Genomic DNA, 17686 nt, shown 5'->3' with positions numbered 1-17686 from the left:
GGTCAACAGCTCAATGTCCAGATGGAGATTGGTGACAAGTGGTGTGCCTCAGGGGTCCGTATTGGGACCAGTACTCTACAATATCTTCATCAATGACATAGAGGGATGGAGTGGACCCTCAGCAAGTTTGCAGATGACACCAAGCTGAGTGGTGCGGTTGACATGCCTGAGAGGATGCCATCCAGAGGGATCTGGACAAGCTCGAGAAATGGGCCCATGCTTCAACAAGGCCAAGTGAAAGGTCCCACACATGGGTCAGGGCAACCCCAGTATTAGTACAGGCTGGGGGATGAAGGGATTGAGAGCAGCCCTGCAGAGAAGGACTTCGGGTTACTGGTGGATGAAAAGCTAGACATGAGTTGGCAATGTGCTCTCACAGCCCAGAAGGCCAACCATATCCTGGGCTGCATCAAAAGAAGCGTGGCCAGCAGGGCGAGGGAGGGGATTCTGCCCCTCTGCTCTGCTCTGGTGGGACCGCACCTGGAGCCCTGCCTCCAGCTCTGGGGTCCTCAGTACAGGAAAGACATGGACCTGTTGGAGCGGGTCCAGAGTAGGCCGCAAAAATGATCAGAGGGATGGAACAGCTCTGCTATGAGAAAAGGCTGAAACAGCTGGGGTTGTTCACTCTGGAGAAGAGAAGGCTGTGGGGAGACCTTATTGCGGCCTTGCAGTACTTAAAGGGGGCCTACAAGAAAAATGGGGACAAACTTTTAATAGGGCCAGATATTTATAAATTGCAGTACAAAACACTACTGCTACGTCGGATCCCTAGATAATTTCTTTGCAGCTTTTAATCCTTTTTGTTGTAGAAAAGGAAATCTTTCTGATGATGAATTTTGGGGAAAAAAGGGCAATATTAATCAAGAAGAACAGATATGTGTGTTCAATCCCAGGACTACCAAACCAAAGAAAAGACTCCTGGAAAGCATTGGCTTTCAACTAAAGTTTTGTTATGCTGCCACAACATAAAAGAAGATAGTCATTGTGGCAAGGCAAATAGACCTCAGGGTGCCAGGTAGCCTCTGGATCTTTTCTTCATCCTTGTTCAACTCTGCTGCTTTTCTTGTATGTTCCATCAAGTGAAGAAATTCTGAGAGAGATTCAGACCCTCATTCAGACTTCAGCACTTTGCCATTCCCTCAATACACATGAAGGAGTTTATAATTCATTTCAATACATTACTTCACTGCAATGATAAAGATAAGTCAAGATTCAGTCCACTTAACTCTTCAGCATCTGTTTCGAGGCCCTCTAACTTAGGTTGGCCCCTATCTTAGGTTGGCTTTGTCTGTCTATAAAATCAAACAAAGAGATGGGTATTGTCAGAAATTGGGGCCCCCCTGTTCATCAGCTATAAAGGGAAGTGGCTGGACTCTTACATGAAGCATTTTCAGCCTATAAAGCACCTAAAGTTAGATAGGGTAAATCCAGATCCAAATGCAGTTATTTTTAATCTAATCATCTTCTGTTTTGTCTGTTTGCAAAGCATGCAGAACTCTTTTAAACATGTGGGGTTTGTTATTCTTATTGTCTTAAATAAAAACTCTGTGATACTATTTTATTTGGAAGGACGTTGACAAGATATCAATGCCAATATCCCAGCAACAGTGACTAGCCTCTGGGAAAATAACTTTCCATGGATAAGTAGGAGGACAATAGGACTTCATTAAAGAAAATTTCAGTTTCAGGCTAGAAAGGGAGATGCAAAAACAGGGAATGAAGAATAGACTTTTTAAATGGCCAATGCCTTGTCAGCTTTGTTTCAGCCAAGCTTCTATGTATCACATGTTTTTGCCCACAGTGGTGCTCACAAATGTCTTACATAAATAGCAGGGTCCCTTGCCGAATGCATCCACGTGGCACAATATCTACCGCATAACCATTACTGAAAAATAAGTGGAAAATTAAAACCAACCATCAGTTTCCATTTTGCACACGCATATTTTTGTTGTTGGTTTCTTAAACGAGATGGTTAAAAACCTCTTTCTAAACCTCTCCCTCCACAACTCCACCGATGACCTGGCTTGAATCCAGTCCATCTGACTGAGAAAGGCGCCTGGTTAGCAGACATATTTCCCAGCGAAGAAGCTTATAGGAAGGACGTTCCACAGGGAAAATAAACAGGTGAGGTGCCAGAAGACAGAGCATGTGTGCTAAATTTAATAATTCAAGTAGGTCTTGTTATAGCACAGAGTGTGCCGGTTTCATCAAAAGGACCAAAGATAATATTTCCCGTCTGTGGAATTTTAATGAATAAGTTCTGTTTATTTATGTTTCCCTCTCTTTTTGAAAAGAAATAGGAAAAATGAGCATGTAACTTCTTTGCCAATGCCACGTTCTCTCAGAAATGCAAAAAGTAAAAAGCATCAGTCTCTTGAAATGCTGACAACTGAGGCAGAGACTTGGACATTGTTAAGAATCAGAGTAGGGTGAGTTTGGGAGGTCAGATGATAGGAGCTTTAACTACTATAGCAGGACAGGTTAAAAGCAGGAAAGAATCAGGGAAGACAAAGAAGAATCAGGGTCAAGGTTCAAAAGAGGCAAGTAACTTTGAATACTTCCATCACTTCATGTACAGCAGCGCATACCTAAAGTGGTTTCAAAAAGCATTTCAGAAGGATGGCCAAATTCATCATGCTAACTTTAGAATGAGAGATTCAGAAGGCCTGTAATCTCTTCCCAGTTCAGCCACTAGCTTACTTATTGGGATAAGCACTTTGACTTTTATTCGTCTGTTACCCCCCTGTAAAACGGTCATGATTTTTTTGCAAAGCACCGATCTATTCATAGGTAATGACACAGAAATGCTAGATATTATTATCATTATTAACAATAGTAGTAACAACAATAATAATAGTAGTATCTTTTAATTTCGTCAGATGAGAATGCAGATGATTTTTCTCTTTTGTTGCTCTTAGTCTCTTAAATGATCCGGTATAAAGACAAGGAACATCTGTTTCCATCTGTTTCTACTTTTAACATGTCAATAAGTTTTGAAAAGAGCATTTCATCATTCGAAGTTTTTTCACCTGCAATCTTAATATGGCATTTAGGCCAAAGACTCTGACCAAAAAGCAGGGACGTTCTCACTCACAACTGCTATGATTGGTCCTGCCCACTTCTGTGCCTCACCCCTTTCTCTGAGGTCTTGTCTGTGCTGCAGAAACGACTCAGCTTGCATGAGACTACCGCTGAACTGCTGCACGCTGCAGCCCAGCAAAGAGAGGAGAACCTGCACCAATTTTATGTGGGGTAACCAGCTTTTGGAAATGTTTCTATTGCTTTAAAAGCTCTAAAGAAATCCCAGGGAACCTGAAATCTCAATTTAGGCCTCTTAGTTAAATGAGTAAGATCAGACGGAATTAATATAGCTTAAATGCGGATTTAGCACAAAGAAAAGAAATCCAAAGATGTGTAACTTGCCTACGGAAAAGTAAAAGAAGTGGACTTTCAGCTTTTTTGCATTAAAATATGGAATCTTGCTATGAAACTAAATGTTTACATATGAATTAGATTGAATTAATCCTTCTGTCATTGTGAAACAAGTTGCAACACATAATTACATTACAAAAAATGTACTGAGTATGGTGATATGTTAGGACTAAGAGTGATGACTAGACATTAACAATTTGAGACAAATTACATGAAGCACACATTTTTCCAGTCAGCAAAGACAACACATTCGGCATGATCCCCTGAAAGAGATTACTGGATCAGCAACAGAGGGATTCTTCAGGCAACCACTAGGAAAAAGGGACTGATCATTTTGTTTTGATTTGCAACTGTTGAAGTTTGATGGAAGGTTTAATTCAATTCTCATACCCTCATGATATTTTCAGCTCAGAAGACGTGCCAAGGTAATTGTGGATTGTATACAAATACTCCACATATTAGACAAGGGAGATAAAATGGTATAGAAATATTTCTCTATGCGGATTTACTGCATCCAGCCTGGAATCTTGCGTATCTCTTCCTAAATGCATTGGTAAGTTGGAAGAAGTCTAGAGTAGAGCAATAAAAATAAGCTTTGGACAGGATGTACTGATGAAAAAGGGAGGATCTGTTACATCAGCTTGCAAATGTCTAGCGGATGGGGATGAATTGTTTAGGGGGCAGGCTGGATTAGAAGTAAGAATGATAATCAGAGGAAACTAAGTAAATGAACAGTCAGATTTAATATTAGTACATCCAAACCACAAGCTGTATAGTAGATATTAAAATCTTCACATTTGCAGGTACCTGTATTTGCTCTTCCTCATGTTTTAAAGTAGAGACATGTGAGAAAAAAGGTAAGATCACAGTTATGTGCACTACAATCAACTAATCAATGGCCATCTGAACATAAAAGCAGGAATTTCATGGACACAGATTTTTAGAAGAAAGCCTACTATATAACAGGATATAAAAATATCCTGAATTTTCCCCTGAGAGATTGGCTGGATATGACCTAAAGGGAGTTTTCCAACTCTGATTCACCATATATCACGCTCAGGATTTTCTTACTCCTGGAAACAAAAAAAAAAACGACCAAAAATGACAGTCCTTTTCCATTACTGGTTTCAGTTACCATCCTCATAGCCACAATGTAATTGGATGTTGAATCCACTTACCGAAACCCCGAGAGGAAGAAAAGAGTCAGTTTGAAAGACTTACAGGCAAATGCTATTCTCATTTCCACTACTGCAAACCATCAGTGACATTTATTTTTTCTAAATTGTTCTAGACTTATGTATTTATAACAGAAAGCAGAATCTGGCCCCTCATGCTGAAGCCACAGTGGAGACTCCCCAGACTTGAGGCCAAAGTCCACCAGAATCTGACTTTTGTCCTGGTCCTAAGTCAGGCATTGCAGCATGCGCTTAGAAGTACGAACTGAAATGTGGAGCACTCACAGATGTTCTTAATAAAAAGCAAGACAATTTGCATCAGATGCCTAACTAGTGTAGACCGAAAAAAAAGGAAACTACATCTACTGGAGTTTCTGTAACTGATTAAGAGTCACTGGCTTGGAAAACAGATCACTGCTCATGAGTCCAGCTCCCATGCAAGAGCACAGTAGTAGAAGAAACAGACCCCCTCCACCGTATAATTTGCAGAATAAGTGGAAGACAGTGTCTGATTCTCTGGGTAACTTTTTATTTTATTTTTAGAGGGCAGATGGGAAAGAAATAGCTCTTACCTGCACTGACCTCACTTACAATTTTGCTACTTAGAAGTCATTTTCCTCACTAGAGAATGGAAAAAATGCTACTGTGGTGCATAACCATTTTTTAGGTTTTAAATGTTACATTGTTTATAGCAAAGGAAAAGGAGCTTGAAATAGACATAGAAGCTAACTTATTTTTAGTCCAGTTTTTTCTGAATGAATCTGATTTGGATACACTGATATGCTGTCTTGACTGAATTTAAGCCTTATTATAATCTTGTGAATAATGTAAAGGATTGTGTTAATTAAAAATAACAAAAATTATAATTTGCCAGTAGTAGGAAAATGTAACTGACTTTAGCCATATGGGAAACAGTTAAAATCAAGCTTTGTTTTCATTCACACATTTATATTAGATCAATACAAACAAATTCTTTGCTAATCACTTTCAAATTTTTAGAGAGGCACTGACTGCAAATCCAGATGGGACCATTACGATTATCTAATCTAGCATCCAACACAAGCAAGAGAATTTTAAATAATATCCCTGCATCAAACACAAGATTGTCTGTTTAACATAGAACATGTCTTTAAGAAAGATGTCCATCTTGAAGACAATGTCTGTTGATGGGGAACCAATGAAATCCTTATACAAGTTTTTCCAGAGGTAAATTAATGACTGTCACTTCTTTGAAATTTTTAATCTATCTTTTAATTTTCATGATGACTACAATTAAAATACTAATTTCAAAGACATGTTGAAGGGAACATTCCCATTATATTGACAGCTATTTTAATTGTCTATTATTTTCTTTACTGCTAATACAGTAAGTCCACCATTACAGCATGGACTAGAGGATTCAATAAATCTGGCTCCCAAACACATAGGAACAGATGGAAAACTGGATACTGAGAGTGAGTTTCAGCTCCAGATTCAGTTGCTATATATATGTGAATAAGATATAGGCGTCCACATGTGAGCTGGGTGTCTCAACTCCACTATATTCAGTGGAGATCTAGTGAATACAGTCAGGGGAACTTGTTCAGCTCAGCCTAGAATACATAATTATGTTTAGTCAGCTGAACAGCTTTCAACTCCACAGACTGCACTGAGCAGGTCCTAGTTCATGTATACAGATCTATACAGTAGCCATTTAAACAGAAGTGTGTTAGTCTGTAAGCTGACTCCCAGCTCAGGAGATCAATTTGAAAATGACCCAGGAATGTAAGATTGCAGATGCTGTAGACTACACAAGTCATTTACCAAGGGGTGGGAGTTGTGACACAACCTGCATCCAGAAGGGAGATCACACCCTGCCTTGAGGCATCTAAAACAGCGCTAGATGCCTCTGAGTGAGCAACTGAATCAACCCCATAATTTCTTAGCCGCTATACTCACACCAAGCCAATTTTACATTTAATTGTTTCCTTTTTAATTAGAATCAGAAGAATGGAAAGCATACCTGACAAACATCATAGTGCTCGAAGAGAGACAGCAAACCAATATCACTGCGGCTTGTGATACCTTTCAAAATTGTGATATTGCCATTTCCAGAGTCCAGCTCTATCACATTGTTGAAAACATTGGACACAGCTTTGCCAGTCAAAAGCAAGTTCACCAATTCCTGTTTGTGACATGTTTAAAAAAAACAAAACAAAACACCAGTAGTTAAACGTCTTGTCTCTACCAGACATCAATACAAGATTGATTCAGTATTGGTAAAGTTACACATATACCAGACCCTTAATTTATGTGGTGGCTTTAAGTTTAGGGTTGGGATTAGGACTGCTTATAAAATTTTTCCCAGATACTTTGGGGAAAGTCTATTCCCAAAGTAAAATGAGGAAATATTAGTGGAGTTTTCAACATTCATCCTTCCAGAGGCAAAATGCTGATAATCAATTTACTCTTACATCCAACTCTCAACCTTCTCATATTAGTGTTGTTTTTTTGTTTTGTTTTTTTTTAAATTAAAACATTTTGGTGTCCCTTTTTCTCTACAATGAAAGCTGTAGCATGAATGATATAAATTAAAAGCCTGTACAGCACTATCTGATATTTCTGCATGTCCTTAGTGATGCATTTTGTATGTTGGACAAGATTTGTTACAAGATTTTTTTTTTCTCACTGATTATTTCTGGATGAACTTAAGTCTCATTCAGTGAGACATTCACCCATATGGCCTCACATCTGGTCCTTATCACTAATATACTCATACTTACTATAGCAGATTGTTGATTATTTCCTCTCCAATTGAACTAGAAGTACAGGTGTGTCAGAGGCTAAATATATGTGAGAGCAAGGGTGGGTGTACATGTGCACATGCGAGTACGCGTAAAGTTCAAGTAACAGAGACACTTGACATTTTGCTTAGCATAAGATCCCACAAGGGCCAGCCTGGATGTAACAGCATGCAACAATATCTAGCAGGAGACTGTGCTACTACAGCAATGAACCAGCTAACTGTTAATATATAACATATGTCAAGAAACATGAGGGGAAATAATAAGAAAGTTTCCAGAAAAAATAGTCCAAATTACCATGCCCAAAGACACGAATAACACTGGTATTGCCAGTTTGGACTTGATGTATGATTTTAAAAATACTGCACACATTTATAGCCCCATCTTTCTCCTGAAGGACTCCCCAAAGTTTATAGGTTCTTACTGATATTTTTAGGACGTCCAATCCACCAGTGATGTTCCACCACCTTCTTGAGGAATCACTATGTAACCACTGTATAAAAGACTTCTATCAACAGTGCAAGAGAAGAACATGAAGCTTGCCTTCTGCAGTCAAAATGGTAGTATATTTAACAGCTGTGGACCGTATTCAGACCACACAACTGCCCATGTCCCAGCTTTGGGGGAATCCATGTCCCAGAATTTTGGGATCTACATTCCACCTGCGTGTCCAAGGCAAAGCATTTCCAACCGGGTGGATGCCTTCGTGGGCCTAGAGCCAGTGGGAGACATTTGGTACAGGACACGAGCTGGAATTTAGACTACATAAATTTGTGGTCCTAAGTGTCAGACAGCAATTCAGACTGCTTATTTTCAAGCACCACATGTCTTTTAGACATATATATAATAAGTCAGTGTCTTCAGTTTGAAGTACCAGTTAGCTTCAATCAGCATCAGCTCAGTTAGCTGGGCAGCGACCATTTATAGAGGAGCTGTACAATCAGACATGCAACCTCAGTCACCTTTCTAAAATGGCAGGAAGGAAACACAGTTTGCAGTCTCAGTGGTATCTCAGCACTAAAATCAACTGAGGAGTTCAAAAGAGGCAGATGAGAGGAGTATGAGCACATGCACACACAGGTACAGACACACACGGACCACAAAATCAGGCCAAAGAGCAGAGGCTCTGAAAGCAAAGACAACAATATGCCAAAACATAAGGAAAAAAGAGTAAAGGATGAAGGTGCTTGACATTATGGAGAAAAAGGAAGAACATAAGGAACTTAAAATAAGAAATGCCATCTCTTCCCAGAGGTCAGTTTACAGCTCTGCATGCAGAGGCATATGACATCCCCAAGACCGCACGCTTAACTTACCTGCGTACAATAGCCATGGCTGCCAATCAATCGGTTTGTAAGCACATCAAAATCATTGCGCACCCTGAAAAGGAGTGGAGAATACAATTAAATTAGGAGTGGAGAATACATTTAAATTTAAATACAATTGCTTCTTTTCATTAGACTTAACATCTTTAAATGTTGGGGGAAAAAAACCCAAACTGTTTCCCAACCATAAATACAGCTCTACATTTTGGAATCTTTTCAAGGTGATTTTTTGCGTGGCAAAAAAAAGTGTATATATCAACTAAATCTGTGGCAAGCAAAAGTTTGTTAGAGCTGGACTAAAGAAAACAGCTGTAGAGGAGGAAAGAAGCCATTGTGACCACTAGTTAGAACTTCAGAAATTAGAACCACTGGACTACTTGTCTTACAGAATTACAGAATCACAGAACAGTTGATGTTGGAAGGGACCTCTGGAGGTCACCTTGTCCAACCTCTTTGCTCAAGCAGGGCCACCTAGAGCCAGTTGCCCAGGACCATGTCTAGACAGTTTTTGAATATTTCTGAGGAGGCAGACTCCCCAGCCTACCTGGGCAACCTATTCCAGTAGTCATGTAAGATGTTCTCACAAATGCATGTATTTGTTATTCCTATCATCAATACTTGGAATATACCCACAAACTGAAGATGATATAATCTATACACTATATTAAAAAAAAAAAAGACTCTAGGTGTACACATTTATAATACCTCTGTGTGGTTCCTTGAAATTCCATTATTGATAATTATGGAGTAATATCTCCCCAGACTAAGGTCCCTCGTCCATAACTCCTGAAATTATTGAATTAGTGATTGGTTGATCAAAAATAAAGGTTGTAACTGTGATCATTTTTATCCTGCAGATATAATGTAACTGCAAACATTATTTTATACATAAATAAATGTCTAATCTAGTTTTGAGAAAAAACAGTGTACTATATTCTGGGACAGCTATGGCAATAAACTCCACAGATTAATTCTATGGTTCATAAAAAAAACTATTTCCCTTCAGTTTAAATTTGTCAATATCACAATTGTTTTGGCTACATCCTTATTTTGGTATTGTTACAAAGGTAGAGAGAATGCCTGAATGATCATCTTAAAACTTAGTTATTCTACATACATCTGGTCTTCTCACTCTCAATTGACTTGTAAAATCTTCTATGCACCCAGATATTGATGGTTCCTGGCAATTAGCACAATTACTTAAAAAAATAAAAGATTTTGTTTGTGATAAAGTAAGAGTTGAATTTTTTTGGTTAGAATAGAGCTGGCTAGAAAATCCCCTTCAACATTGCTATACATGCTCTGTTAACAAATTGATTTCTTAAGTAAAAAATTGGGACATTCCCTGTCTTCATCCCAAACTTAATTATTTTCTCCTGGGATTTCTTTGAATGCCAAAATCAGAATGTAATACATAACTTATAAGATTTCCAGCCCTAATGATACTGAAAATCATTCAGATCAAGTCATAGCCATTGAATCACAATTCCCTTTTTTAAAAATTTATTTTAAAGATAATTTGTAAGTTAGTCTCAATCATAACAAAGTAAGTGCCACAATAACATCTCTTGCTAGTGTGAAATCAAAGCAAAGACCACGGAAAGTGTGCCTGTGATGTGGAAAATTCTCTCATGTAACATTGCAAGGAATGGATGAGGTGATAATAATCTTTGGATTTTGGCCATTTTTTAGTTTTAGAAACAGTTTCATCTTGAAAACGCCATAGCCTTGTTTGAAATGAGTAGACTATACAATATGCGTCAGTTAGGGACGATGGGACATACGACAAAGACAATAGGAGGAAGTTCTAATTTCATCTGTAGGTACAAACAATATGGGAGTTTAGAAGTGTATCTCAGATTTTCAAGAAGAAGAACATCTGCCTTTCAAATCATCTCTGCTAATGAGGAAACAAACATCAGGCATATAGCTATGAGATTTACACCTATTCTAAATGGTTTTAAGATTATTATTCATACCTGCCAAAGCCTTACCAGCTTCTGTGCAGGTGTATTTATTGTGTTATATAATAAAAGGCGTCAGCTTTTAAGAGCAAGTACACTTCACGCATTGTAAAAAATGTCAAATAATGACATTAATGTGTTTTGTTTTCTGCCAGGCTGTGAAGACATTCATCGATGACAAGCAAATCTGAAGCATTTGTTCATTCTGGTGTCTTGACTACCAGATGTCAAAACAGACATAATGAATAAATCATTACTGTTAATACTATTTTGTCCCTGCATGGAATTTTACATTTACAATTTTTAAAACACTTTAAAGCAGAAAACCCCATTAGTTTTAAGCCAGGAGGCTTTTAAGTATCCCAGTCATCATCAGACAATGACTTAAAGGCTTGAATCTACTGAATCTCTCCTTAATTTACAACGCAATGCTCTGCATGCTGCTTTGAGAGCATCACAGATCAGTAAAAAGACACTACCAAAGAGAACAGTGTTAGTGGTAAATATTTCTTCCTCATGCTACATTATTAATATTTTCCAGTGTCATTGTAGTACATAATTCTAACTGGAGAGTGAGCTAGGAGTACGTTGACTGCTGGCACAGAATGGCGGTGTTTGCTTCACCTGGTAATGCCGTAAAGTCTGTGAAAAAACTATTCAATCAGAGAGCAAGATACTGGTTTTTAAAATCTCCTGGAAAAATACTTAAAATTAAGCATGCGTTCAGATATGCTTAAGCGCAATCTTCAGCGGGAATCATTTCTTGAGTTAATACATAATCAAAAAGTTGACAAAGAGATCTGCTAAATTTCAGATCACTCTGTAAGATCTCCCAGCTTGATTTTTATTTTCAGCTGCACTGTGTGTAAAGTAACGCGGCTTACATCTGTACAGAAACCAGGGAGGGGAGAGTTTGAATTCTCTGTGGAGTGAGTGAAGCTGTGGCTTCTGCTAAGGCAGAAGCAGCCTGTTGAGACAAGAGAGAGACAGCAGCAAATACACTCAGATTAACGTACTTCCTACTGTGTGTAAAGTCATAGTATCAATTTTTGCTGTGTTTCAGTTTTTGCCCTGGGAATTGCTGAATTCTCCATTCAGCAGTGCTGGAACTGCTTAGTCCAGCTTTTTTGCTATCTTTTTTTTTCCCCACAACAGGGTGATCAGGGTGAGGTACCTGTATCCTGGGGCTGAACTGTCTTTTCATTCAGCATGCAACCAAACATTTTTTTCTTACATTATTATATCATAAAACAAATGTCATTTTGTGGCAAAAGCAAAAGATGTGTAAAGTGGCTTCAGAGCAAATATCTGCTTTATAGCAACTGGAGAAATCTCGTCATGACAGAAATCAACAAAACACATCTGGTGTGAATTATACATATTTTTTCATGTTTTCTAAAGCTGCTGGTTTTAGGGCAGGAATGCCTGAAATAGCCTTTCCAAAAAATATCATTACATTATAAATCTCATTTTCTCTCCATGCTCCTGTTGATGACTCTGTGTTAATCTTCAGCCTTGTTGAAACGGTTAGTTTCAAGTTATAAATAATGTGCTTATTAAGGATGTCAAGTACTGAAGGTGTATAGATGTTCTGAGCCAAACCGTTGACTGCTCTGAATTGTCACAGCCATACCGACATAATTGCTGACTTCAAGGTAGCCATGGCAGTTCTTGTTAGGAATCTGCCTCATATTCTCAATTCATTCATCCATTCTGGGATATACAAATTATAAAAAAATATTCTAAGATTTTAAGACAGATGGACAAAAATGCCAGAGTTAGAAGAAACTGTACCGGCAGTATAAACCTTAGCACTGATGGTGCATTGATAAAAGAAATTACAGTGATCTGTATAGTCTCTACTGAAGTTTTAAAAGTGCATAAATACAAATCCAAAATATAAATATTTTGAGTACTGGACGGTACAATATAACACAATCTGTAATCAGATGAACTTTTTCTTAGCAAATAACACTGAGTTAGATAAATAAAACATTTTAAACATGCTTCATACACATTCATTCTCAATTTAATTCCAGGAAAATTCTTGCCAAGTTTTAAATGGAGAACATCTGAGCATTGAATATTAAATACAAAACTCACATACAAACAGTGACACTAGGAATAACTCCAGACTATTAAAATATGAGTTAGGTCATGTCCGTTATTTACCCTAGATATCGTTTGGATTGATAGCAGAACAAAATAAAACAATATAAAAGAAAAACCGGTGCATTCAAGTAAGTGCTAGCTGTTTTACAGTCCTTAACTCTGTGGCAAAGCTGTAACAGAAAATTGGTGACCTCACTTTGTTCATGGCAACAGACAGCTATATTAACAAACACACAATTACAAGTCTACTCCGAAAATAGAATTTGGGTTGGGAGGGAGAAAAACTCGTCTTCAAGCATAAGGATTTCAAATAATTACAATGGGGATGTGGAAAATGACAGGATGGGTGACTGGCTTATTGTGTAAATGTTCCATAATATTTTTTTTTTATACTGGCACACTGCAAAGGTTTCAAATTAATGTTTAAAGAAGAAGGGAAGAGCCCCTCTGAAGAAAAAAAAAAAGTTGCTCTTTGGGATTCAAATGAGTAAAAGCAAGGAAGTGGCTTCATTCGTGATCACTGTTTTCACATACCTGCTAATTTCACAAAGTTCTTAAAACGCACATGTACTCAGATAATTATGCACATTTAATTCATCAACTCCGCTGCTACAGGGTGCTAACATACTATAGGAAGTATTTATATTTCAGAGGGATAGATCTGATATGAAAAGTGATTAATCTATTGGCATATTTAACCCACTATTTCATTTTTAAAAATAAATTTTCTTTCTTATTGAATGTAATATGTCTTCCTGAACGCAACACATTAAGCAAAGACACTAAACCCAGATCTGCTTAACCATGTTGACCTTACGGTTAGCAAACAGACCTAAATAGTACACAGTATGACAGTACACTGGCTGAATTTTGTAAAAATATGACAGTGTTTTTGTTACTGCTCTATTTTGTAGTAGAGTAACGCTTACTCTTTCACATCTTTGGAGTCTTTTTTTAAAAACATGCTTTATGACTCTAAAATCAAAAGAGTTCATTTCTGAAATGTTTTGATTTCCTGAAGGGAAGGGAAAAAACAAGACTGGGAAGATGACAAAGCTAATCAATCACTCAGGGATGGGCTTCATATCACTAATTTTTTTAAATCTAAAGATGGACACATAAACATCAGCTAATCACTCTGGGCTTCTTTACATTTTTGTACATGGAGGAAAACTGGTATATCCTGAAGGTAATTTATGTGACCCTGCTTAGATAATTTGCAGAGTAGAAGAAAAAACTCTACTGGAAAATGCCTTTTCTCCATCTGATGAACATAAAGTAAAGGGAGCTTGCCATGACTCAGGCTTGGACATCTAATTGCTGTATACCAGGGACTGGACAGATAAATCATACTGACAAACATGCCTGCGCTGCAGACAGGCTGAGTATACTTTTTTAGATTACAAGCTGAGAAATAAGGTTGCTATAGAAATGACAACACCCTGTAGCCAGCCTTGAACAAAGACTCCTCAATTGGACAAGCCAATTAAAAGCAATGCATGAACACTTGGCTTCAAATAGTCACTTTGTTATAAATCTTAGCTCAACAGTAACAGAATTTGGGCATTTAGGTATTGCAGAATCAGAGGAAGTTCAGATGATCAGAAGAAACCACTGTCAAGATATGGAGCAGCTTTCCTATGAGAAGAGACTACACAGACAAGGACCATTTCACTACAAAGGGACATAACTGATGGACTACAACGGAAGTTCAAAAACTCCTCAATGGTAAGGAGATGATTAAGGAACATTTACTCACTACTCTGTAGACTTATTGGGCAACCAGTTCAAGCAAACAAAAGGAAAACTCTTTCACAAAGCACATTACATTGGGGAACTCATTGCCAGAGGATGTTGTGAAGGCCAAAAGAATTAAAGGGTTCAAAAAGGTTTTAGAAAAATTCATGGAGGATAGGTTCATCACGGGCTAATAAACTCAATGGTCCGGATACAACTGCCAGCTTAGGAAGTCTCTGAATTACTGACTATCGGAAACATGGAGAATATACCAGCAAAATAATTGCTCTATATTCACCCCATTTCTTACGCAGTTTCCTTCAGCAGCCACAGCTTTCCACTATCAAAGACAGGCTACTAGGCTAGGTGGACCTTTCCTTTAATCCTATAAGGACAGTCTTAGGGAACTGAGGGGCAATTAAATCCATGTATTTCAGATACTTCTCAGAACAGTACTCTGTGTTTATATTAGACATGGTGTGGACTACAGCCATATCCCATACTGGGATAAAGCAGAGTTGCAGAGAGGGGGAAGAAAGGAAGATGATGTTCTCTGCATCTGGCAGATAAAGTCCAGCCATATCAGTTACTCTCTTTCACAGAAAACCACATTTCTTAGTTGCTTTCTTGGCTTTTCATACTTTTCTCAGTGGTAGCTTAGGAACCTGAAATCTAGTCACACTTTGACTAGGTTTATTGAGTCACAGGCTAAGTTTACTGATACACTTTCATTTTGTACTAATATTGTTCTTTAAATTAAATAACTCTTCTCCATCCTTCTTGTTTTCTTACAACTGCTACCCTCCCATTTTTTTAGACAATAGTTATTCCCCCTCTCAAAATTTGTTATTTATTCTAGCAAAGATAAAAAAAATTGTTCTTTTATAAGACAGATTTCTCATTCGCCTGGTCTTCTCTTTCCCTACACTTCTCACAGTTTTAATGGGTGACCTCCATTTGACATGATATTTCAATGAGGACACATCAGTGCCTTGCACAAACAATATTTCTTCACCTCCTAAAACAATTTACACTGATACACCCTAAGAGTAGATCCAATGTTATTTTATAATGCTGGCTCGAAGTCACTGTGTGTTCCACTACTCTTCTCAACTCCTCATCCTGCCATTTACAACCTATGAAGTATAGTAGTGCGTAGTCTCTGTTTGCATGACCTTGTAGCTTCTGCAGTTAAAAGAAATTCTTTTTTATTACCCTCTTCATGAAGCTGAGCCAACTCTTTTTGTACAACACAATTTCTTCTCTGTATTGACAGTGCCTTTCAGCTTTTGAGTCATCAGTAGATTTCATTAGTACACCACTCCCTTTATTTAACATTACTGTAGGGAATAAAAACTAAGTTTAATCCCAGACTGATCACTGAGGAACTCTATCAGTAACCTTCCTCACGCTGATAGTTTTCTTCTGAGTACCTTTCCTTTATCACCGTTACAATTCTTCAAAGATCTCTTATTTTCACATTAGAAAATGACTTCCCATTTGGCATGATATCAAATACAAAACCCTCTTATTACCTCTCCATTAACTAATTTTATTCTAATTTTTTTTTCAGTTTAACTAACAATTCTCCATTTGGTACTATAATTGCATGCTTTACTGAAGTTCAGATAGATAGAATTCATCTATTTCATTTCCCACTTTGAAACAGCTGCTCTTCTATCAAAGTAGAATATTAGTTCAGTCTTGTATAACTTATATTCAGTAGAATCAGACTGCATTCCCTGCCATTTTCCATTTACCTCTGTAGTTAGTTGCTCTCTTTTCAGAAGTTTGCCTACAGCTTTTTAACCTGCTAACGTAAAGGCTAAGTTGTTTGGTCTGCTTTTCCATCTTTCTTAAATGTAAGCATTGTTTGCTATTAGACAGTTATATGGTGACCTCTATTGTAAAAAATTATTAAGCATCATTGTCATTGTATCTGTGATTTTAGATGCTAGTTATTTCAGTATTTGGAGATGGAGAGCATTCACTTCTCCAGACTTACTGCACTAGAGATGCAAGGTTACTTACCGTATGTTTTAATGGGACAAGCGGTATAGTATGACAAAGCATGTAAGCTTTTGGGATCAAGTCTGTTCATAAAGTCTGAGAAAGCAAGAGAGAGCTCAGAAAGTCTTGTATAAGTTTAGGAATGAGATCTACTCAAAAAAGAGGCCTGGTTTATTTTTTCTTTCATGTTCTGTAGCCATCACTTTTTCAGGTTCAGTTCTACCTCCCACAAAATTAATCCAATTTCTATGCACGGATTCCAATTATCCATCCTGACTTTGCACCATGTTGTTCTCCTTAGTGAAATGTAAGGCAGAATATTAATTTAGATTTGGAGCATTCTTTGCATTATTCCTAGTATCAGCCACATCCACTCTACACAGAAACGTCACATCTTTTCCTGATATCTTTTTACTGATATGATACGGAAATTGCTTGTTGTTTAATTTCCTTGACTCAAGGTCTGGGTCTGACCTTATCTGAATCACATTAGTTCGTAATTTTCCAACACCAAGACTCAGACCACTAGTGCTAGAGCTATTTGTTATTCACAACACTTTTTTCATTCCTTTGCACTCTGTCTTTAGAGATCAGAAAATTCTCCAGAGAACGAGCTAATAAGCTTCCTTCTCTTCAGGCATGTTCCCCAGCTTTATGATTTATCCTGATCTGTTCTAGAAGGAACTGGATGTGTCAGGGGAACAATCTGGATTTTTTCCCCTGTTGTCATAGGAAATCTTTCTGTTGCATATCCACACCAAATTTGCTAGCATCCAGCATATAGTCCACTTCTCTGTTCTGTGGACCCATGCCAGTAACAGGCTTCCTGAATTTTCTTAACAGGGAGACAAGGGTCACACATCTCTCTCCATTATTTGTGCAAATTACAGTTCTCTTCCTTTTTTTTTGCATTATTTCCCAATATACCAGTCCCTTACCTAGCAAGATGTCAAACAGAATCAGTGTAACAACCTCTGTCTTCTTGACTCTTGCCTTTTTTGCTGAGTTTGGTTTCATTTTTTCAGTTTCCTTTATCACTAACCTTTGTTTCTTGTTCTTCAGTGCAGAAAACTTCTTCAAACTTAATTCAGCTCTTCCTCTTCCTTGCCTTTGTTGTCATACTTCTACCTGGGTCACACTCCTTATCT

General features: G+C 37.7%; 1 protein-coding gene across 1 annotated transcript in view; it reads right to left on the bottom strand.

Annotated features, from left to right (window-relative positions):
• Window positions 1-17686, bottom strand: part of MINDY4 (MINDY lysine 48 deubiquitinase 4) — an 80788-nt gene that overhangs the window by 15226 nt on the left and 47876 nt on the right. The window contains exons 14-15 of the mRNA XM_082309643.1: window positions 8707-8770; window positions 6610-6771 (exon numbers count right to left, since the gene is read on the bottom strand). Coding sequence (XP_082165769.1) covers window positions 6610-6771; window positions 8707-8770 — 226 coding nt within the window. The remainder of the gene's footprint in view (window positions 1-6609; window positions 6772-8706; window positions 8771-17686) is intronic.

The sequence above is a fragment of the Platalea leucorodia genome (assembly GCF_965183815.1).
Source record: "Platalea leucorodia genome assembly, chromosome: 1".
NCBI classification, from domain to species: Eukaryota; Metazoa; Chordata; class Aves; order Pelecaniformes; family Threskiornithidae; genus Platalea; species Platalea leucorodia.
This window is presented reverse-complemented; position numbering and strand designations above follow the sequence as displayed.